This window comes from Nerophis ophidion, linkage group LG07 (assembly GCF_033978795.1).
Source record: "Nerophis ophidion isolate RoL-2023_Sa linkage group LG07, RoL_Noph_v1.0, whole genome shotgun sequence".
NCBI lineage: Eukaryota > Metazoa > Chordata > Actinopteri > Syngnathiformes > Syngnathidae > Nerophis > Nerophis ophidion.
This window is the reverse complement of record NC_084617.1, coordinates 27,864,533-27,887,259: the sequence shown is the minus strand read 5'-3', so window position 1 is coordinate 27,887,259 and position 22,727 is coordinate 27,864,533. Positions and strand designations below refer to the sequence as shown.

At 39.0% G+C, this 22,727-nt stretch overlaps 1 protein-coding gene across 3 annotated transcripts in view; it reads left to right on the top strand.

The window, feature by feature from the left end:
- The window catches only part of LOC133556179 (fas-binding factor 1 homolog), a 55,944-nt gene that overhangs the window by 30,140 nt on the left and 3,077 nt on the right, over positions 1 to 22,727 (top strand). For 2 of the 3 annotated variants that reach the window (XM_061905855.1, XM_061905853.1), the window contains 19 exons: positions 36 to 169; positions 2,469 to 2,562; positions 2,643 to 3,095; positions 3,165 to 3,212; positions 5,916 to 5,983; positions 6,450 to 6,502; positions 6,917 to 6,967; positions 7,043 to 7,153; positions 8,981 to 9,081; positions 9,158 to 9,364; positions 11,706 to 11,813; positions 11,956 to 12,095; positions 12,157 to 12,275; positions 17,842 to 17,964; positions 18,029 to 18,205; positions 18,287 to 18,463; positions 20,204 to 20,341; positions 20,429 to 20,519; positions 20,580 to 20,695. In XM_061905855.1, the coding sequence (XP_061761839.1) occupies positions 36 to 169; positions 2,469 to 2,562; positions 2,643 to 3,095; positions 3,165 to 3,212; positions 5,916 to 5,983; positions 6,450 to 6,502; positions 6,917 to 6,967; positions 7,043 to 7,153; positions 8,981 to 9,081; positions 9,158 to 9,364; positions 11,706 to 11,813; positions 11,956 to 12,095; positions 12,157 to 12,275; positions 17,842 to 17,964; positions 18,029 to 18,205; positions 18,287 to 18,463; positions 20,204 to 20,341; positions 20,429 to 20,519; positions 20,580 to 20,695 (2,509 nt within the window). The remainder of the gene's footprint in view (positions 1 to 35; positions 170 to 2,468; positions 2,563 to 2,642; positions 3,096 to 3,164; positions 3,213 to 5,915; positions 5,984 to 6,449; positions 6,503 to 6,916; positions 6,968 to 7,042; positions 7,154 to 8,980; positions 9,082 to 9,157; positions 9,365 to 11,705; positions 11,814 to 11,955; positions 12,096 to 12,156; positions 12,276 to 17,841; positions 17,965 to 18,028; positions 18,206 to 18,286; positions 18,464 to 20,203; positions 20,342 to 20,428; positions 20,520 to 20,579; positions 20,696 to 22,727) is intronic. The other variant, XM_061905854.1, reaches the window with a different exon arrangement.

Here is a 22,727-nt window from a genome sequence, read left to right as displayed (position 1 = left end):
TATATATATATATTTTTTTTTCTGCGTTATCTCAGTGGCGAGCATCCCCAGAGAATTCGCACAAGGCTCGATGAGATTCTGGAGAATAATTCTCGCAGTGTGGAGTGGTCACCCACAGGTGCCAAGAAGGACCCGCCTCCGTCACGGGAGAAGAACTACAATTTGAAAGGTACGTTTGTTTATTAACATCCCCATTACATGCTGGGGTATATTGTTTCAAAAGTTTAATGCATGCAACATTAAGGCAAAAGGAAATACACACCTTTTCATACATAACAAATAACATACCGTACATACAATAAGTAACACAATAGCCAAACAAAAAAGGCAAGGCAATTTTAGTTATAGAACACAATTCAAAGTACTTTACAGCAAATTAAAAGAAGGACAAATAATTAAAATTAAAATCCGAAAATACAATCATCATAATTCATTAAAATCAATCAAAGAGTTTGGATAAATTACTTTTAGTTGGATTTGAACATTGCCAACATTAAGGCCCGTCTCACATCTTCAGGAAGACTATTACAGATTATGTGAGCAGAAAACATGTTTGGTGCTGACTCTGGGTACCAGCAGGAGACCACTCCCTGAGGTTCTCATAGCTCGAGATGGTTCATATGACTCTAACATGTCAGAGATGTACTTTGGCACAAGACCATGAACAAACTTGTACACAAGGAGAGCCGTTTTAAAGTCTATTATCTGAGCAACAGGATACCAGTGCAGTGACCTAAGCACTGGAATAAGGTGGTCGTATTTCCTGGTTCTAGTCAGGACTTGAGCAGCAGCATTCTGGATGTACCTCAGCTGCTTTACAGCTTGTTTAGAGAGACAAGTGAGAAGGCCATTACAGTACAACTTTTGACAAACAAATCTAATAAAAAGCATCTGCATGCAATCTAGTTAGAAACCAAAAATAAACCAAATAGAAAATAAATAAAAATGTTCAGGGCCAATACCGAGTATTTGTAGTCGAGAAAGCCAATAACTGATATTTGACCAAGGCTTTAATTTTTTTTTTACATTTTATTTCTGAGGAAACATCGGACCAGTAACGACATAAAAAAACATCATGGGATTTTACGATCGGTAGGGCGTGAGTTCAAACCCCGGCCGAGTCATACCAAAGACTATAAAAATGGGACCCATTACCTCCCTGCTTGGCAATCAGCCTCAAGGGTTGGAATTGGGGGTAAAATCACCAAAAATTATTCCCCGGCGCAGCCACCGCTGCTGCTTACTGCTCCCCTCACCTCCCAGTGGATGATCAAGGGTGATGGGTCAAATGCAGAGTAATTTCACCACACCTAGTGTGTGTGACAATCATTGGTACTTTAACTTTGACTTTTTTTTTAACATTTTATTTTTGAGGAAACGTCGGACCAGTAGTGACATAAAAAAACATCATGGGATTTTACAAACACCATGTGTTCAATAGGAGCATCAACATTTGCATTTCAAGATATGGCAAATCTGGGAAAATTATTTAAAAAAATAGGGCATTTCTCTACATCACAATAACTCACCATTTACTAAATTTTACACATTTGTAGGGTTTCCTTGGGCGGAACCCTAAAATATTGTGAACATTTAAACAAAAAGAATTCTGAGCTCTTTCATGTTGACTATAGTTAAGACATTTTTCAAGATGTGAATTATATTTATATAGCGCTTTTTCTTCAAGTGACTCAAAGCGCTTTACATAGTGAAACCCAATATATCTAAGTTACAATTAAACCAGTGTGGGTGTTACTGGGAGCAGGTGGGTAAAGTGTCTTGCCCAAAGACACAATGGTATTGAGTAGGATGGCGGAAGCGGGGATCGAACCTGCAACCCTCAAGTTGCTGACACGGCCGCTCTACCAACCAAGCTATACCGCCCCAAGATGGCTGGCATTGTTTCTTCCTGGATGTTACAGAAAGTAAGATAATGTGTGAGCTGCTGCCTGCTCTTCTTTACTCATTAATCGTCTATTTGTCAATTTGCACAAAGATAGATTTTATGGCAGAGATATATTTTCTGTCATTTTCATGACCATCCATATCTGTCACGTAGATTGTTTGATTGAATCACAGAACATGAAACTCCACGCGCTCCTTTAATGTTTTAGTTCAGTTTTAGTCTTCAATGAATACAAAAAAAACGTACTTCAGCAAAAAGGCTGGTAAATGAGCAGTGGTTATTACTATCTTGTTTCGAATACTAAATACTGGAATTGTATGTGTGTATATTTTATCTGCTGATTACAACTACTGTTGTAGTTGAAAAAAAAAAAATTAAAGGCCGATGCAGACATACATCAAAATGCCAAATATTGGCGCCGATAATCGGCCTAACCCTACCTTTTATGTATACCTGTATATATTTTTACACTGCTTAATTACTTAACTTTGTGTAGCGTCCGTAGAGTTTTAAGTTTTTTATTCTGGAATTTAAATACTTTTTTCCCCTGTCGGCCTCTCAGACGCCCTTTTAGAAGACGATCGAATATTTGGATCCTATCAGCCCACTGTGGGAGCCCCTCCTGCAGGGCACCAGTTGCGCAAGCAGTCCATCAGGTGTGTTTGTGTGTGACTTGAGATTCACCAAAACAGGCACTCATCCGGTTTTATTTTTGCCTTTAAAAAAAAATTAAAAGATTCTCGACAGAGAATGTCCGTCCTTCCAGCCTCGAAAAGAAGCCGCCCATCTGCCCGACATCCACTCGACCCCGCAACCCAGCCGACTGGCTGTGTCTCAAAGGAAGCGATGAGCCCGGCGACCTGGAAGATGACGTCAAAGAGAAGAAGACCTCATCAGAGTCTCCCAAATCTCCGTCCTCGCCTTTGTTGGAGAGAAAGCCCGCTCTGACGGGCGGCCCAAAAGCACCTGCTTCTAAAATAGAAGGAGATGTCCCCCTGTCGGACTCCCCAAAAACAGCAAAGCCAGACACCACCAGAAGCCTGAAGATAAAGGATGATGTTGACGACTGGTTAGTGGGCGCTCTTAGCAGGAGGAGGTCTCTCACCGGATCCAACTCTGACGCCAAAGTCTCCAAGCAGGAGCAGTCTTTGGGCCTGGGAGAAGAAGTGGATCTGGAGTTGCTTGTGAGGTATTATGGAAGTGCTAAATGTTCATCCATGGATCTGTGTGTGTTCACCAAAATATTCTGTCATTCCAGTAAGGAAGCCACTTCACACACAAGCAGGGGCAGAGACAACATTGTTGGGTAAGTTGTAAATAATTAGAAAAGCAATCAGAGAGGGCAGTCCTGTGCCAGGCTAAAGAATCTTTTAAAACAATCCAGAACCAAGACGATGATCTGGATCACCCTATAAAATGTAACCACTTGTATGGGGGTTCATTTGTGTTTTTATTGCAAAACCTTTTGTTTCGTTAAATTTATATAAGTGAATTTTCTGCGTTTGAATTTTGTCAACTCAATTTTTTTTACATCAAATTATGCTGAGAATTTCATTAAATACAAATTTGAGCCCAGAATGTGTTTAGAAGTTCATTTTGTTAAAATACACAGTTTTGTAAAATAGACTGTATTTATATGATTCACATGTGAATAATGCTGCGTAATAGACTGTATTTATTTATATTATTTACATGTAAAAATACGTAAGTGTTTATTGTCTATTGTGAGGGAACTGTGGTGCTTAATTTCCCCCAGGGATCAATAAATTACTTTCTATTCTATTCTATTCTATTTAAAATTGAGTGTTTAAAAATGCAGTGTAAAAAAAAATCCTTGTAAAAAAAATTCAGCGCAAAGATATTTGTTGCTCCAAAACTTTACAGCCATTTGCCATAAATTAAGACTGAAGCAATGGATTCTGTCTCAAAACAAGCCAATGAGGTGCTTTTGTTTTAATTTACCTGAAATTGGTTTTGAGTTAGAATTTTTTTTACACTGAATTTTAAAAACTGATTTTTCATACACAGTGATTTTTTTTCACACTGATTTTTTTTCCATTGAAGTCTTTTCTAAACAGATTTTTTTTTACTCAAAATTTTTATACAATGAATTTTATACAAATTAAAAAAAAAAAAAAAATTCTATTGATATTTAGACATGCACCTAGGGATAGGTTGATTGGCAACACTAAATTGGCCCTAGTGTGTGAATGTGAGTGTGAATGTTGTCTGTCTATCTGTGTTGGCCCTGCGATGAGGTGGCGACTTGTCCAGGGTGTACCCCGCCTTCCGCCCGATTGTAGCTGAGATAGGCGCCAGCGCCCCCCGCGACCCCAAAAGGGAATAAGCGGTAGAAAATGGATGGATGGATGATATTTAGCACTAAATGTTTACACACTGATTTTTTTAGACTGAGTTTTGTAAATCGATATTTTAAAAGACTGAATTTTTTAACACAAATTTAGTTTCCAAACTTTTATTAAATAAAATTGTCATAATTTCAGAGTTAGTTCACAAAATTCAAACGCGAAAAATTCAGTTACATGAATACAGTGTCAATGACTCAATTCAACCTCCTTACACTTGTTCCTTATCCCATTTCTAACATTTAATTGAAAGTTAAATCAAAATCCGCCAATAACACTTTAAGCCATGTTGCCAGCAGATTCATTACCTCCTGGCAGAAGTAATTAATCGAAAAATAAATGCAATGTCCATGTTTGCGCGTGTTTGTTTTGTTTGTCTTTCATTTTTAAACAAGCTGCAAAAGGGTTCACTTGCAAACTGAACGCTCTTGTCAGTCATCTGCTCTCTTTGTCTCTGTGGGTGGAGGCGAGGCCGCTAGCATACACATCCAGAGAAGTTCAGCCTAATAATGTAAACATAAGGTACAGTTTCGTACAGTTTTTCAAAGTTTCATCAAAATCCGCCAATAACTTTTTGAGTTAAGTTGCTAAATAACAAAAAGACAAACCCCAGCAAATGTATTTTCCTCCTATTCCTTATTTTATATATGATTTTTTTTTCATGAATGTATTATAGTACTGTTTTTATTTTTATTTTTATAACAATATATTTGCATATCCTGTGTTCTTAAGTGTAATTTCTATGTAGTGTTGAATTTGTGTTTTGATTATTGCCTTGTGTGATGGGCCCCAGGAAGACTAGAGGCTACTGTGTAGTAACTAACTGGGATTCGTTTTATTCAAATAAATCAAACACAAAAATCTCCTGGAGTATGTACAGTGGAACCTTGATTTACCAACTTAATTGGTTCTAGAACAGGGTTCGTACATAGAAAAGTTTGTATGGTGAAGCAAATTTCTCCATAAGAAACAATTTAAATATGAATAATGGTTCCCAACCTCAACATGAATCCATATTTTAGTGAAGGTTTGTACACTTTGAACAAAATATAAAGTGCTTCAAACAAACATAACGAGTAGGTAATTAATGAATTTATTAACAGCCAAAAACAACAACGACAAGCCCAACTGTCTTCTATACGCTGCTTTGCCAACACGCACACACACAGAACTCCCTTTGGTGCCCCCACAAACAATCATAAATCACAAACATATTTCCTTTTAAATACCATATTGATACAATAGTTAAATATCCACTTTTAAAATGGTCAAAGGAGCAGCTCAAGGAAGGAGAAAAAAGAGCAGTATATGTGTACGCGTGCTCTTTGAAGAAGCGCCACTGAACAAGAGGTAGTTTTCTCGTCGTCCGTTAAGGAAGTCCGCTTTGGCATCTTTTTCCAGAAAAGTTTGTTCTTATCACAATTAAAAATACGAAGCGAGCTTCCTCAGTCTCTTCAATACGAACGAATGAAAGAAGCGTCGGTACAGAGAGACACAGTTCGCACACAGAGGCATATTTGGCGCGATCCAAAAAGCTGTCATTTGAAGAGTTCGCAAATAGAGGGTTTCATAAATTGAGGTTCAACTATATTGGATTTATGCTGACCTGACATTTCCATCTTCCATTTTTCGTCGTGTCACAGCTCCTCCCTCGGACAACCTCGCCCTGCTTCACAGTCTGCTCCAAACAGAGATGAGAAAACCAAAGAAGGTATTTACCTCCCTTTGACAAAACATTGGACAGATAGATATTACATTTACACAAAGAGAATATGTACGACCCCTTTTAGAGTACAGTATAGTTTAGAGTACAGTTGGTCTGGAACTGGTATGCATTGATCCAAAAGTCACAGATCACTGATATCGTGAAAGAAGGCCTGGCTCACAATTTCGGTTCCAGTTCATCCTAAACTTGTGTGATGTGGTTTAGGTTTGGGCTTTTTCTTTTCACACCAGATTCATCCAATTTACTTTATACACTGTTGCGCAGCCATGTAGGAACAGAACATGGTCTTCCCCGAACTGTTTCCCCAAAGTTGGAAGCAAAATTGTCCAAAATGTCTTGATCAGATAAAGACTTGAGATACTAACACAACCTCCGCTTTATTTAGTCCAGATGTGCTTTAAGACATAGTGTGCAATCAAAGGTGTGCTTACATATCTGCTTTGTTTCCCAGCACTTTTACAGCCAAACCAGTTACCTAACTCATCAGCTGCGATCCAGCAACAGGTACTGCCAAGTGGGAATTATGAGGGCTGTCAAACAGTGGCGGCTGCTGGTCTTTCAATTAGTGGGAGCTCCTTTTCAGATACTCTCTAAACACGAGTGCTGTCTGCAGTAACAGATAAAAGATGCTAGATTTGAAAAAGAAATCATCGCTTACAGGATTGTAAAATTAAACTCAGAACAATGGAATAAAAGTTGCTCAATGCACTGTGACGCTACTACAATCAATGAGAAGAAGGTCAGCTGCCGCCTAAGTAGCTGACTCTGCCGTGTGCTTCTTCCGGATTGTGGTTGTGCCACACGTGAATAGCGCGTTAAAATTACTGTTAACTTGTTATTATCGCTTTAACTTTGACAGCCCCGGAAATGGTATGAGACGATGATAGTATCTAATATATCTGTATGTCTTTTGAGCAGATGCCCTTTTCAGCGGACAGCCTGCAGCAACAATTGTTACTACAGCAGCAGGTAAATAGAGTCCTTGCGTAGCCCGTCTTGCAGAATTGTAATATGCAGCACTTCATTATGGTCTCTGTGTGAAAGATGATGCAGTCGCTGGGGTTCCGAGGTGTTTTGGATGTTGCGGGGCTGCAGAGACAGCCAGCTGCAGAGGACCAGGATTTACAGGCTCGCATCATCCAGCTTGAGATACAGGTATTTGAATATATCCATCCATCCATTTTCTATCGCTTATTCCCTTTTGAGGTCGCCGGGGGCGCTGGTGTATATCTCAGCTACAATCGGGCGGAAGGCGGGGTACACCCTGGACTAGTCGCCACCTCATCGCAGGGCCAACACAGATAGACAGACAACATTCACACTCACATTCACACACTAGAGCCAATTTAGTGTTGCCAATCAACCTATATCCAGGAGCATGTCTTGAGAATTGGGAGGAAGCCGGAGTACCCGGAGGGAACCCATGCAGCCATGGGGAGAACATGCAAACTCCACACAGAAAGATCCCGAGCCCGGGATTGAACCCAGGACTACTCAGGACCTTCGTATTGTGAGGCAGACGCACTAACCCCTCCTTCACCGTGCTGCCCTACTTGACTATAGAACTTTTTTTTAAGTACTGCAAAAAAAATGTAATAAATGTAGACTGGCAGCTCAGTCGCCAGAATTTTATTATATAAAATGCAATGTTTTTTTTCCCGCATTTTACTGTAAATGGAAAAATATTAGGCTGCCACAGTTTGTTTTAGGATAACATTGTGGCGACAGAGCGGCCAATTTTATACCATAAAATCTATAGTTGTTGATGTTTTTACATTATATTGCTTTAATTACGGTAAAATTCTGGGGACTGAGCAGTCTGTTTTTTATCGTAAAATCAGTTGTTTTTGCTGTGTAATACTGTAAATAGAAGAATGGTGCTGTGTTTTTTTTAACGTCAGAATTCTGGCAACTGAACAGCTGTTTTTTTGTTTTTTTTGTTTGTTTTTTTTTACCATAAAATCTATTACCATTTTTATAATTGTACAATTGTAATGGATAACTTACTTTGGAATCAAAAGTCAATCAAATATTTATTTGTATTTTAACAAAAATATTTTGAAATTTATGATAATATAATAGTTGCTATATTATTAGGAAACATAAACTTAATAGTTAATTATTATAATTACAGTGTATAACTACTTTCCAAACTAAATTCATACAAATGTAACTTGCATAACATTATTACCATGAACAACATTATTATTACATATTCATACATAAATCAAACAGATATTTGATATTAACAAAAAAATGAACGTATGGTGATATAATATATATGATCACATTATTAGAAAATATAAAAATTTATATACAATTGCATGCAGTATATGTATTTTTTTCTGTTAAAATAGAAAGAATGAATACCTTTTTTCAGTAAAAAATAAAGTCCTGTATTGGAAATGTTCTTATAAAGTAGTCAAACAAAATTGTCTTTCTTATATTTATTGAATGGCTTGAGCTGTTCAATAGACACCAGTCACACATCGCAAACATTAGTGAGAGAGTGTGCACCGGGGGAGGAGCGCATTACTCTTTTACACTGAATACTGGATGGTAGGGGGAATAAGCACAGTTTGGGAGAAGAAGAGAGCATATGACACAACAACAACGGAAATAATGACCGTTTAGACAATGGTGCACCGTTAACTGGAATCAAGAAGTCGAGCAACGACAAGGGAGAAGAGATACTTTCAGTGAGTCATGCGGACAAGGTCCTTCTCCGATAACAATTTTATTTTCACAGAATGTGCTTTTTATAGTAATAATGCAGTTTGTAATGTACATAAAAGGTACATAATTGCTTTCCATGACAGTACTTTATTGACACATTTTATTTTCAGGCTTTTACTGGCCAAATAAAAGGGTATGGTGGGCAAAATCTAGACCTGGGTAATATAGAATGATGGAACAGCAGAATGCTCTTATATTGTGTTTAGACAGGACTGCAAACTGTAAACGTGGTGTGTTTTTGTCCAGATTAAGACCTTGCAGCTGGAACGAGACCATAGCCAGATGTTACTGGAGAGTGCCCTGCAGCGGCATCAACAGGACATAGAACTCATGGAAAACGCCCACAGGTATTTAGTTTCAAATGCATGTGTCTGCTTTTACACCTGTGCGCATCTTGAGTAACACCAATATCTGACCTCGCAGGACTCGCGTTAAGCTTCTCGAAGAATCGACCGCTCAGAGGGAGACACGGATGCGTCAGGAGTGCGAAGACCTCATTGAGCGCTTGGCCACACTAACGCAAAGCGCAGAGAAGGAGCGCTCGGCCCTGCAGGCGCACTACCAGCGCAAACTGGCCCAGTTCCTGCAAGACCAAGACCGTGACGTAGAGAGACTGAGAGATCTGCAGAGGTAAAGCCGACAAAGCTGGCGTCCAGGCACACTGCAAGGCATGCATGAAAAATACTCTGTTTGCGCTTTTTCTCCGTGCGTCAATGCCTTGTGCGGAATTACTGGTCAGAGCCAATCTGAGGGAAACTTTTTTTGTGTCCTTTTTGAAGGAGATTAGAGTCTTTAGACAAAATAAGTGTATTTTGTCATTTATTTTAGAGTGGAACCTTAATTTGTTCTTCAGCAGGTTTAATAAATAGAAAGGTTCCGTATAGTGAAGCAAATGTATTCTTAAGAAACAATGTGACTCTGAATAATTGATTCCAGCATCGACAAAAGTCCATATTTTAGTGAAGGTTTGTTCACTTTGAACACAATATAAAGTGCTATACACTACTGTACTGTATATCAAACAAACATAACAAGAAGCCAATGGATCAACTGTCTCTTTACCAACAAGCCAAAACAACAACCGGTTGTCAGCTAGCAATTAGCACACCAGTTGTCAGCTAGCAGTTAATGTGCCAGTTGTCAGCTAACGATTAGGGTGTTGGTTGTGAAATAGGGATAAACGCTCAGCTTGTCAATAGTGCATTAAGGGCCTGCTTTACAAGAGAACCTTAAATATATAGTGTTGTGTGTATGTGTTATTGACTAAATATGCACTACAAAGCTCTCTTTTGTTCAGAATCAGCTTCTTATCACTGGTAACGACATGGCTTTCCTCTCTCTCATTCCTGCAGCTTCACAGTGCTTTAAACAGTATAGACGCTTGGCGTCCACATAGTTCAATAGGGAAGCAAACACTGCTGCGAAACAAGACGAGTCATTGGATAAATGCTGGGATTTGTCCCGCCCATTGGACGCTCAGCATCTCTGAGGGTCTATGGGGTAGTGGGCTGACCCGGACGTTTTACTTCTGCATGATGATTAGATGATCTGTCTAAGGCTGATTCCCTTTTTGATTGACAGCGAAATGAGCGAATCAACGATCTTATGTTGTAAACGTCCGTGGGACCTTTTTTCAATATTTATTCTGTTGTTCTGATTTGAAGCTGAGACTTTCCTGATCCTCTTAGCGACATTTTCTTTGTTAAACACGACTGGCCACAAATAGAGCTTCTATTTTTGGTGTTTTTTTGTTTATGGAGATTGGCTTCTTTCATTCTGCAGTTTCTGTCCTTACCGAGCAACGGGTGCTGCTGAGCCCCTCCACCTCAAAGCACTCACAAACTTCGCACTAGCCTCGCGCCAGTCCCAGCTAGCGAGGTAGCAAGCTACACATAATTGCAGATAATTACAATGTTTTTTTTTTGTTTTTTTATTGAACAACAAACATACATTTACAATGCACACAGGTGTACAAACTATTGTCATTAGTGGCAATGATTGGAGCTACAGCTGCAGCTGTAGAGAGAATCTTCTCCTGTTTAAAGCGTCAATCATGCACCTGCGGATAGGTTGATTGGCAACACTAAACTGGCTCTAGTGTTGGAATGTGATTGTTAATGTTGTCTATCTCTGTTTGCCCTGCGATTAGGATTGTGACTTGTCCAGGGTGTACCCCGCCTTCTGCTTGAATTCAGCTGAGATAGGCTCCAGCACCCCCCTCCAGCCCTAAAGGGACAAGTGGTAGAAAATGGATGGATGGATGGATGGAAGTCTTACACCCGCAACACCATGGGCCAAGGCCGTTTAAGCAGCCTAGCTCTGCTGGCCATTGAGAGGACACTTGTCAAATCCCTGGAAAAGACACTTTCTTTTAGACAGGGTCACAGATCACTTTTTTTTAAAAAGGAACAGAGGGTAGAATTTACGTATAAATAAACCAACACATTTTATGATGTAGTCCAAAATTGAGCTTCCCCTCCTTGAGAGACCAGCATCCGCCACTGAACTAAATACTGTGCTATTATTTCAATGTACTTTTAAGGGTTATGATCTGATTTATTCACACAGTCTACAAGATGGCAGTAAATATGTAGCATTCAGAGACCGCCTGGTATTTTGGATTAATTTGAAAACATTCTGTGGTGCATTGCTTTGTTGATTTCATGATGTCTCGCGGGCAAAATTGAAGAGGCTGGAGGGCCACACCATGCGTGCAGATTTTAGCACTAGTGGCATATGATGATTTGGATTCCAAAAAATATACTCTACCACTCTTGAAAAGGGCTCTTTTCTGCTCCAGCATGACTTCCCACCCCGATGCTTGGATACGTTTGGTGTTTAAGAACTTGAGAGCCCTGACCTCAACCCAATGAATCATATATGTCCCAAACTATATATTGTGACAGAGTTTGCCTTCACTTTGTTGCACAAGTTTCACTCGTAAAGCGTTGCTTCACACTTGTCTTTCCAGAAAATCTATTCTGGAGATGAAGAAAGACCACGAAGACCATGTCAATAGACTGAAAAGATTAAAAGAAGAGGAAATTGATGCAGTTACAAGTGCAACGTCTGAGACCAGGTTCCCCATGTCTTTATTTTCCTTTGTTGTTGCATGTTTATAATTCATGTAAAAGGAAGGGAAACAAGTGCATCAATATTGTATTACATAGGAGCGCACAGAATAATTTGTGTTGTTATAGGAGTATGCTTTCAATGCCCAGGTCTCTGACTGTCGTGATCGAGAAGATGGAGCAGTTCTCTACTCGTCTCGGAGGTCTCTCCACTCTGGTTGAGAGCAGACATGAGCACACGAGCCAAGACTTGGAGCAGGGGGCGCGGCACAGAGATGAGCAGCTTCGAAGTACGGACACAACACGCAGCAGTATTGATAAGTTAAGTTCTAAACGAGATGTTCGTTTTAGTCATGCAGGACCGTTTGGCTCAGCAGCAGAAAGCAATGGCTGAGGAGAAGGCTTGCCTGAAGGAGATCATTTCCAGGATGGACACTCAGATCAATGAGCAGCAGCGACAGCTTGAGAAGGTCAGGAGTAGAGATCCACCGATATGTTTTTTTAAGGGCCGATATCGATTAGTAGTAGTCAAGGAGGCTGATAACCGATATTTGGAGACGATTTTCATTTGCGGTAAAAGTTATTTAAGCATCTGCTTAGGCTGTTGCCCCCGCGACCCGACCTCGGATAAGCGGAAAAAGATAGATAGATAGATAGATGGAAGGATGGGTTATTTATTAACCTAGTGGTTAGAGTGTAGGTGGTTAGAGTATTTCTGAAGATTTGCTGACAGTACCTGTGTTTCTATTAGGGTTGTACGGTATAGTATAGTACCACAATAGTAATGAATTATTTTCGCAACGATACTGTCTCTAAAACCTACCGTTCCCGCGCCCGCGTCGAAGTCACGTCATGACATTGCTGATTTATAAGCAAACGAGCACTTACAAGCAGACACAGTGTATAGACAGAAAAGGAAGAATGGACGCATTTTGGCTTAAAAACTAAAGATAAAGGGGAAGTTATAACACTGAAGTGCCCTCAGGAAGAGGTAATTTAAGACATGGCTAGCAAGCTAGCGGCTAACGTCCATCCGCCATCGGCAGTGTTTTAGCTACTTCTAAATCACTAATCCTGGTTTCCATTGCGACAAATAAATTAAGTTTCTTACAAGTATTATCCCTGCAGGACGAGGAATAGGTAAACATGCTTTAATACACACTGTAGCTCACCGGCATCAAAATGTAAAGAAACGCCATTGGTGGAACTATACCTAACATCCACTGTAATGATATCTAGTACAGGAACGTATACAGTCGATACTACTATGATTACGTTGATATTTTTTGGCATCTCAACATCTCTTTTCGTTTTTTTTTAAATGTATATTATGTTTATAAACTCAGGAAATACATCCCTGGACATATGAGGACTTTGAATATGACCAATGTATGATCCTGTAACTACTTGGTATCGGAATGAGACCCAAACTTGTGTTATCATCCAAAACTAATGGAAACTATCAAACAACAGAAGAATAAGTGATTATTACATTTTAACAGAAGTGTATATAGAACATGTTAAAAGAGAAAATAAGCAGATATGATCAATAAATGAACAAGTAGATTAATAATTAATTTTCTACCACTTGTCCCTAATAATTGACAAAATAATAGAATGATAAATGACACAATATATTACTGCATATGTCAGCAGACTAATTAGGAGCCTTTCTTTGTTTACTTACTATTCAAATTCAAGTTGTTTAGTATGTTCACTATTTTATTTAACGACTTTACTGCAATAAGAAAACATATGTTTAATGAACCCTAAGATTTTTGTGTTAAAATGAAGCCAATAATGCCAATTTTTGTGGTCCCCTATATTTAGAAAAGTACCGAAAGAGTTTTAGTACTGGTACCGGTACCAAAATAGTTCTAGTTTCTATTACCCCTAGAAATATGCAAAACGTAAATATCGGAATAAGAAACTGGTAATGGAAACACCCACATTTTGAAAAACTTCTCACTAAAAAATGTTTTTGCCCTCACGAGGTGTTTTTTGAGACGTTTCGATATTGAAGTATTTTGCAAAAAGCATGATGGAAACAATTTTTTTCACATTTACCAGGCACTTAAACACCGAAACAATGCAGGACAACTCGGGCAGACTCTTGGCCTCGCTTCCGATTGGTCGGCCAGGGGGTGGGAGGCTGTCTCGCAGGCCGCTTCCCGGCAATAAAGGTTGACCCGCAGGCTCGGGGAGACCCACATGCTCAAACAATGTGGAAGGGGCCCTTGAATCCACAATCCGTACGTTTATTCCTCATTCGCAATTCTCACACACGTAACACGTAAGGATCTTGCCTAATTTTGACAATCACTGCAATTTTAATCACAGCTCCAGAAACATGGATTCGCAAAGCTTCCGACTTCCTCAAAGTGGAGTCTTGCAAAACGATAATTACAACTCATGCCCCAAAGCGTCTTTTAATGGAAACACATACACGCCGCCATTGTACTCTGTCCAAATTTTAGAAATGTCGCTTTTATTTTTGCGAAAAAGTGCCATGGAAACACAGTTAGTGAGTGTAATATTTATTCTTAAGTGATTAAAATAAATTGAAAATTGGGCTCCTGCAAAAATATAACTTTTCTCATGCAGGACAAAAGGGCTAGTGTTTAAGCAGTGGTTATTACTAGAGACATGGCTATAAATGTTCTCGTTCATCCAGGTGGTTGTCATCTCAGGGCGTTCAATTGTTCGCAACTGGACCGCTTGGTTTGTCTTGGAAGATGTTTCGCTGCTCCTCTGAGTAGGATTCATCAGTTCATGTTTATAGACTTAGATTGGTCGGATGTAGTCCGATGGTTGGTGCCAAAACCCCAAATATTCATACTCCAAAAACCAGGAGTGTGTGCCTGGGCAAGGATGGTTTCTTCCTATTGTAGTGAGAAAAACTACTGTTTTAATGTAAACCAGCAATCCAACTGTCAAACAGAGGAGGTGGTCTGTGACACCACCTGTCTACCACATACAACACTGTCCTTTCAAGCATTCCTAAAAGACTCATCAATTTAGCCTCCAATTAATATGAGGAGTTAGAAACATTCTGCTCACAGAAGGTGACCAGAATGCCAATTGTGCCATTTGTTTACAACTGAATGGAATGTTGAGGCTCGGGATTCCAACTATTTTGGACTGGTAGTAGTTGATCCACAGCGATCGTTCTGCCACAATGCTAACTAGGGGAAATTACACTTCAGCAACAGTCGTTGGCTTTGACAGTTAGGATTGCTGGTTTGCATTATAACGTTTTTCTCACTACGATAGGGCGAATCCATCCTTGTCCAGGCTCACCCTCCTGGTTTTTGGACTATAAACATTTGGGGTTTTGGCACCAGCCGCTAAACTAGATCTGATCAACCTAAGTCTAAGTCTAAATCTGACCAATCTAAGTCTGAGCACAAAATGATGAAGCTTACTCGGATGAGAGGCAAAACGTCTTCCAAGACAAACCAAGCAGAATGAAAACCCTGGGAATTTTTACTAGGGGTGTCCAAAAAAAAAAATCGATTTTCGAAAGAATCAACATCCTTATTTGTAACTATTTTTAATCGATAAAAAAAAATCAGAAAAAACGCTTTTTTATTTTTATTTTTTAGCTGTCCTGCCCAGCCACTCAGACAAATCATTTTGTTTGATGTAGATGATCTACAGTATGTCTGCTGTACAGATTTACTTTAGAAAAGAGAAGTGTTGGATCCTTCTCTTGTTGCTTTATTTCTATTTGACTTTATTAAATGTTTGCCTAGAATTTTATTCAACAAAACCAGTTTTCTTTTAAGTGATATAGAAATGTATCATAGCTCTTAATCCATTTTATGGAGGAATGTAGTCAATCAAAGAACTGGCACCCAATGTTGTTAAAAAAAAGATTGATTTTGAATCGAGAATCGATTCTGAATTGAATCGTTACCCTCAAGAATCAAATCGAATCAAATTGTGTGGTGCCCAAAGATTCACAGCTCGAGTTATTATTATTTACTTAACTAATTATTATATTTTTTAGAACTAAATCCTTGTGTCATATGTGTATGTATGTGTATATATATATATATATATATATATATATATATATATATATATATATATATATATATATATATATATATATTTATATTTATATTTATATTTATAAATATATATGGAAAAATGTTTTTGTATCTATTGATGTAGTTACGTTGTATGTATGTGTATATATATATATATATATTTATATATTTATATTTATAAATATATATGGAAAAATGTTTTTGTATCTATTGATGTAGTTACGTTGTAATTAATAAAAAAGGCAGATACAGAAAAAACTTGAGTATAAATGTAAGGTACACTTTCACAAAAGTGGCTGATTCCGATACAGACAGTATTTAAACTATTTCCTTATTCTTATTTACGAGGCAAGTTTAGTCCTTTTACAACAGGGGTGTCCACACTTTTTCCACAAAGTTACAACATGCAGGGGCCATTCTGATATTTTTCATTTTCAATACTATCATGGTAAAGGCCCTGCAGGACCCAAAAGGGTCTCAGTCATTAAAGTGTTAAAAAAGACATACATTATTTTTTTTGTTTTACTTTCAACAATTAAATATCTACAAATCAACTTCAGATCCATCCGTTGCCATAAATGTTTTTTCGTTTTATTTTTCATGTTCTTTAAAAAAAATTAAAAGTTTTTATGGCAAAAACACAAAATATACAATATTTTCACCAAAACATTTTTCAAAATGGAATATTTGATTTGAAGTATTTGGAGCCCTTAAATAGGTCAATAAGTAGTTAAAGTTAAAGTACCAATGATTGTCACACATACACTAGGGGTGGCCAAATTATTCCCTGCATTTGACCCACTGACATTGCTTTTGTGTCATTATCATTTTTGGAACAATGACATTTTAAAAGAGACCTGACTAAAAGTCTCAGGGGTACAAAAGGCCCAAACTCATAAAAGTGTTAACAAATAAGTCATATGTCAATGTATATATATTTTTTTCTGTCAAAGCTTAAATGTCTAGATCTACTTCAGATCTCTCTGTCGATTATAAGTCATTGTTATTTTTGGAGCAGTGACAGTTTTAAAGTAAAAAAAATAAAACTGCCTGCATAGCAGCTTTGTCTTATGAGTCTCAACATTGCAACATTTTCTTGTTACATTCCACCTGTTTGCTCCTTATTTCCACTGCTTATGTTTTGTTTTGTAATAGTATAGTATTTTAAAATATAACTGATATACACTTCTTAAACTTTGCTAAGCACTTGATTCTTGGTGACGTTTCAAGATAGCATAGTGGCTAGCTTAGCGATTAGCTTGTCTGTGTAACATGTTTAGCATCGTCCAACAGTCCGTCAGTGATGTTACTTCTAAGGGATGTAGTTTGTCTTTGTTAGGCTGTAAAATATATAAAAATATCTATATAGATTTACTTTAATTGATTTATTTGCCGCAATGAAGGCTTATTGGCTTAGGGGAGTGGCTCCACATTATGTACTATCAGTACACAGTTAGCCGTCTCTGTAAGCATCGAAAATTCAAATTGTTTCCAAATATAAATATAAGACCCGGTTCCCATCAATGCCAGATCATCCATGCCCAAACCTAGTCTTAAGCGAGAGATTAAAACCGCACATTTTGTGCCTTGCGCACGCTGCAAACTGGGAGCTAGCAAACATATCTAGTCTCAAGTCGTACACAAGCAGTATAAAACTGGACTACAGTCTGAAAGGGATTCATATGCTCCTATTCCTGGGAAGATCTCTCGTGAGAGGAAGGTGGGGTATTTAATCATTTTGCAATGCAGTCTGCTGAAAATAATGGAAAGTGCCACTTTACATAGCAACTCACACTGTGGTCAAAGTTGGAATTGCCACAAAACACATTTTAATAGTCAATACTCTACTGCCGTCTGGCTAAAGTAAATAGTGCATGTCCCAACTTGTCACGTTTCATGTGTCAGGTAAACAGCGGCGAACAGGGCCATTTGAATCCCCTTCAATCTGTACGACAACACTGATGACACGTTCTTGTTTCAGGAGCGCTGGAAGGTGACCGCGGAGCAGGCCAAGGTGGAATCCTCCCTAAAAAGCCTGGAGGATGAGCGACGGTCCCTGACGACGCAGATGAACATGGAGCGAGAGGAGCTGGAGAGAGCCAAGGTGAGGCTCGTTCAAGGACAACAGAACCTGGAGATTTGAAACCCCGCCGCTCCTTCCTTACCAGAGCGCGTTACTGGAGGAGCAGAAGTCGGTGATGCAGCAGTGTGCAGACGAGAGAAGGAAACTGGCCGCCGAGTGGAACGTCTTCCATGCCCAGGAGAAACAGAGGCGAGAGAGGGCCGAGCAAGACGTCAGCACGCTGCTGGACAGGAGGGAAGGCTCCATCATGAGTCTGGCACAGGTGAGCTCAAGACAGGTTCTCAGCAAATCCGTCCACTCCGTTTGAAACCCAGAGTGAATAGAACCTCGGTGGCGCCCGCAGGAGCAAGCTGATTTGAAGCTTCGTAGCGGAGAGCTGAAACAAAGGGAGGTGACCGTGGCTCAGGAAAGAGAAGCTCTGGAACAACTCCGAGCGGAACTGGATCGGGAAAAGGAAAGAATAAGCAGCACCGCTCTGAGGCTGAAGAGTCGAGCACAGGAGGTGGATTCCTTCAGCAAGGTAGCTCATGAAATAGCACTACTTTGTTCAATGTTCTTGGGTGCACATGGTAAAGTTGGCAGTAGAAAGGACTAGATATCAAGCAATGTTCGTTTTTTTTCAAGGCCGATACTGATTATTAGTAACCTGACTTCAGCCAAGATCCTTGTACTTCCCTGAGCTCCACACAAGGATCTGGGCTCGAGGGCATTGCAAACTCCTTCAAGATAGCAGGAAATAATGAACCATTCAGGATCGCCGGGCGGGATTTTATAATTGTGACGTAGCGCCGAAGCGACTGTTTGATTCAAACAACAGCGAGGAGTTGTGTGCTGACATTGATTCTGCATATTTTCTTTGCACAAACGACATCGATCGTCTACTGACATTGCTGCGTTGTTTCAGTAAAAGTTCTCGCTTTGTCGTTATCCAATATGTCGACTGTTCTGTTTTGGATTTCCCAGCGTCACGGGTTAAATTCCATTTGAGTGGTTGAAGTAGCACGTCATTCAAGATAACGCACAAGTGGTTTATCACGCCTTCTGAAATACTTCTCCTGTTGAGATCCCAGACCCTTGTGTTGAGCTCAGCAAATTCCAAGGATCTGGCGAGAGTCAGGTTAGATTATAAGTAGTCAAGGAGTAAAACATATTTAAATATTGTTATTATGCGTCTGTAAACTGCTAGACATGGATTTCAGTTTTTTTCAAGGAAATGATGGACCAGTAGCGACTTTTAATGCAGCGCTAATGTTGTGGTTCTTTTAGCAGCAAAAAACATTAAACACCTTTTATTGTTTTTCAAAATATAGCAAATCTCCTGAAAAATTGGTCAAAACACGGCATTTTTCTACACTACGACAACCCACCATCTATTCCATTTCATAACACTTTACGGGTTTAATACATTGTAAGGTTTCTGAAATATTGCCAACATTTCAATAAAAACTAGGTTATAGGTGGGACATTTTTCAAGCTAACTAAAATCAATTATTCCTGGATGAGTATGCTCTGAGCCTGTTTTGCTGTCAATGGAACTGGTACTTTAAAGAGAGTAAATGGGACAATGAAATAGGATTACCAACAAATTCTTCAGGACAACCTAATATCATCATCCCGGATTTTGGGTTTTGGGCGCAGTCTGGTGTTGCAACAGGACAATGATCCCATATACACGTCAAAAGTGGTAAAGGAATGGCTATATCAGGCTAGAATTAAGGTTTTAGAATGGCCTTCCCAAAGTCCTTACTTAAACATGTGGACAATGCTGAAGAAACAAGTCCATGTCAGAAAACTAACACATTTAGCTGAATTGCACCACTTTAGTCAAGAGGAGTGGTCAATAATTCAAGCAGAAGATTGCCAGAAGCTTGTGGATGGCTACCAAAAGCACCTCGTTGCAGTGAAACTTGCCAAGGGACATGTAACCGGATATTAACATTGCTGTGTGTATACTTTTGACCCAGCAGATTTGGTCACATTTTATGTAGACCAGCAATAAATTCATAAAAGAACCAAACTTCATGAATGTTATTTGTGACCAACAAGTATGTGCTCCAATCACTCTATCACAAAAATAGAAGAGTTGTATAAATTATTGTAAACTCAAGACACCCATGACATTATGATTGACTTTTGACCACGACTGTATCTGTCCGAGTGCGGTAGTTAGCTTCTGTGTCGCATCAACTTTAATGCAGATACCAACATCCTGAAGGAGTCAACTGCATAGTCATGCCAACAAACCCCTTGTGGTCTGCAGATGGCAGCAGAAAAGTATGGGGAAGGTGAGCAGGCCTTGCAGGAAGCCAAACGTGTGGAGGCGGAGCACCAGGCAAGGCTAAGAAACATCCATTCCCAGATCGAGAAGCTGAGGCAGCTTGAACAGCGCACTATTCAGGTGATGGATTAAAAAGGGCTCTTTGAAAATAAATCAACCTGTTTATAGTTGCTGTGCTCGTTTAAGCAACTATCACCTCAATTGTAGGAGCGACTACGGTTACATCAGCCGCAGATCAGTGAGAAGGTTCAACCCAACCTACCCTCTGGAACACAAAGCAATCCGACTGTTTTAACAGGTAACATCAACATTTAGTGTGGATTTAAAGTATTCTTTGAATTGTTGTATTTATCTGAAGACTCAGGTACAGTCATAGCAGAAACCAAGCTGGCACCAACACTTAAGACCACTAAGTCATTGCCCGATCCTCAGTCTCTGGCACGCCTGGCGATATGGAAGTACAACGAAATAAAGGTAAGCGACAATAACATCAACTCACTGTGATTAGACTGCTTCCTCGGGGTGTTTGCAACTTTACCAATGTTTTAGTCGTTATAACCCGCCCTCTTACACCTGTCAGCACACAATGACACAAACTACGCTCGCTAGTAACACACGCATTACTTTTGTGCTGTTAGTTAATGATAGCATTTTGGCTATTGTTGTACAGTTAGGCAAAACAGTATTTAGTCAGCCACCAATTGTGCAAGTTCTCCCACTTAAAATGATGACGGAGGTCTGTAATTTTCATCATAGGTACACTTCAACTGTGAGAGACAGGATGTGGGAAAAAAAATCCAGGAATTCACATTGTAGGAATTTTAAATAATTTATTTGTAAATTATGGTGGAAAATAAGTATTTGGTCAACCATTCAAAGCTCTCACTGATGGAAGGAGGTTTTGGCTCAAAATCTCACGATACATGGCCCCATTCATTCTTTCCTTAACACGGATCAATCGTCCTGTCTCCTTAGCAGAAAAAAGCCCAAAAGCATGATGTCTCCACCACCATGTTTCACAGTTGGTATGGTGCTCTTGGGATGCAACTCAGTATTCTTCTTCCTCCAAACACGAGTTGTTTACACCAAAAAGTTATATTTTGGTTTCATCTGACCAGATGACATTCTCCCAATCCTCTGCTGTATCATCCATGTATCCATTTTGGTATGAACTCAACTCGTCGTGTTTGGAGGAAGAAGAATACTGAGTTGCATCCCAAGAACACCATAACCACTGTGAAGTATGGGGGTGGAAACATCATGCTTTGGGGCAGTTTTTCTGCTAAGGGGACAGGACGACTGAGGGATCAAAAGTCGGTAATATCATCGCTTACGTGCAGTGATTTCTCCAGATTCTCTGAACTTTTTCATGATTCTAGACCGTATATGGTAAAATCCCTAAATTCCCTGCAATAGCTCGTTGAGAAATGTTCAAAAACTGTTCGACAATTTGCTTTCAAAGTGGTGACCCTCACCCCATCCTTGTTCGTGAAATACTTAGCATTTCATGGAAGCTACTTTTATACTCAACTGTTCCCAATTAGCCTGCACACCTGTGGGATGTTCCATATAAGTGTTTGATGAGCATTCCTCAACTTCATCAGTATTTTTTGCCACCTTTCCCAACTTCTTTGTCACATGTTGCTGGCATCAAATTCTAAAGTTAATGATTATTTGCACACACAAAAAATGTTTATCAGTTTGAACATCAAATATGTTGTCTTTGTAGCATATTCAACTGAATATGGGTTGAAAATGATTAGCAAATCATTGTATTCCGTTTATATCTAACACAATTTCCCAACTCATATGAAAATAGGGTTTGTAAATGGAACTAAAAATAAATCCAAAATGGATCATTTTGATCTCATAGCGCAATTAAGTGAACTGTCTTCTCCTGCCTATGCTCATTGACCAGGGTTGCATGTTTCATTTCCTTTCTGTACATCAATTTCTTTACAAACAATTATATTAGCCTGTCAAATGCGGTGACTTTTAAATCTAGTACAGTAGGTCTCACTTATTTCACAAAGTACCACCTCAGGAAAAAAACAACTTGGCTCTCTAAGTACCATCAATGATCAACATGAAAATACAGTAGTGTAGTAGGCCCAAGTATTCATTAAAACAAGACAGAGGTCTAATTTACTTAGTATATTAAATATTTTAAAACAGGTTTAATCCGGCCCGCAGGATGTTGGCAAGTAAAAAAATGAGTGGAAATTTTTGAATGAAACTGTTCTAAACGTGTACACTAAATGTCGCTATAGCAATTTTTTGTATATTTGTAGATGCTACATACCGTTATGTAAAAAAAACATGTTAGTGCACCAGTTCAAAAAAAAAAAAATAAACTACATAAATAACATCCTGTGATTTGATTTTGATGTTTTAATCTTGATTGAAAAGTAATACCAATGAGTTGACTGATGAACATTATCGCTATTTATTCAGAAAGTATTAAATGGCAAATAAAGGTAAAATACTATAAGCCGCAAAATATAAG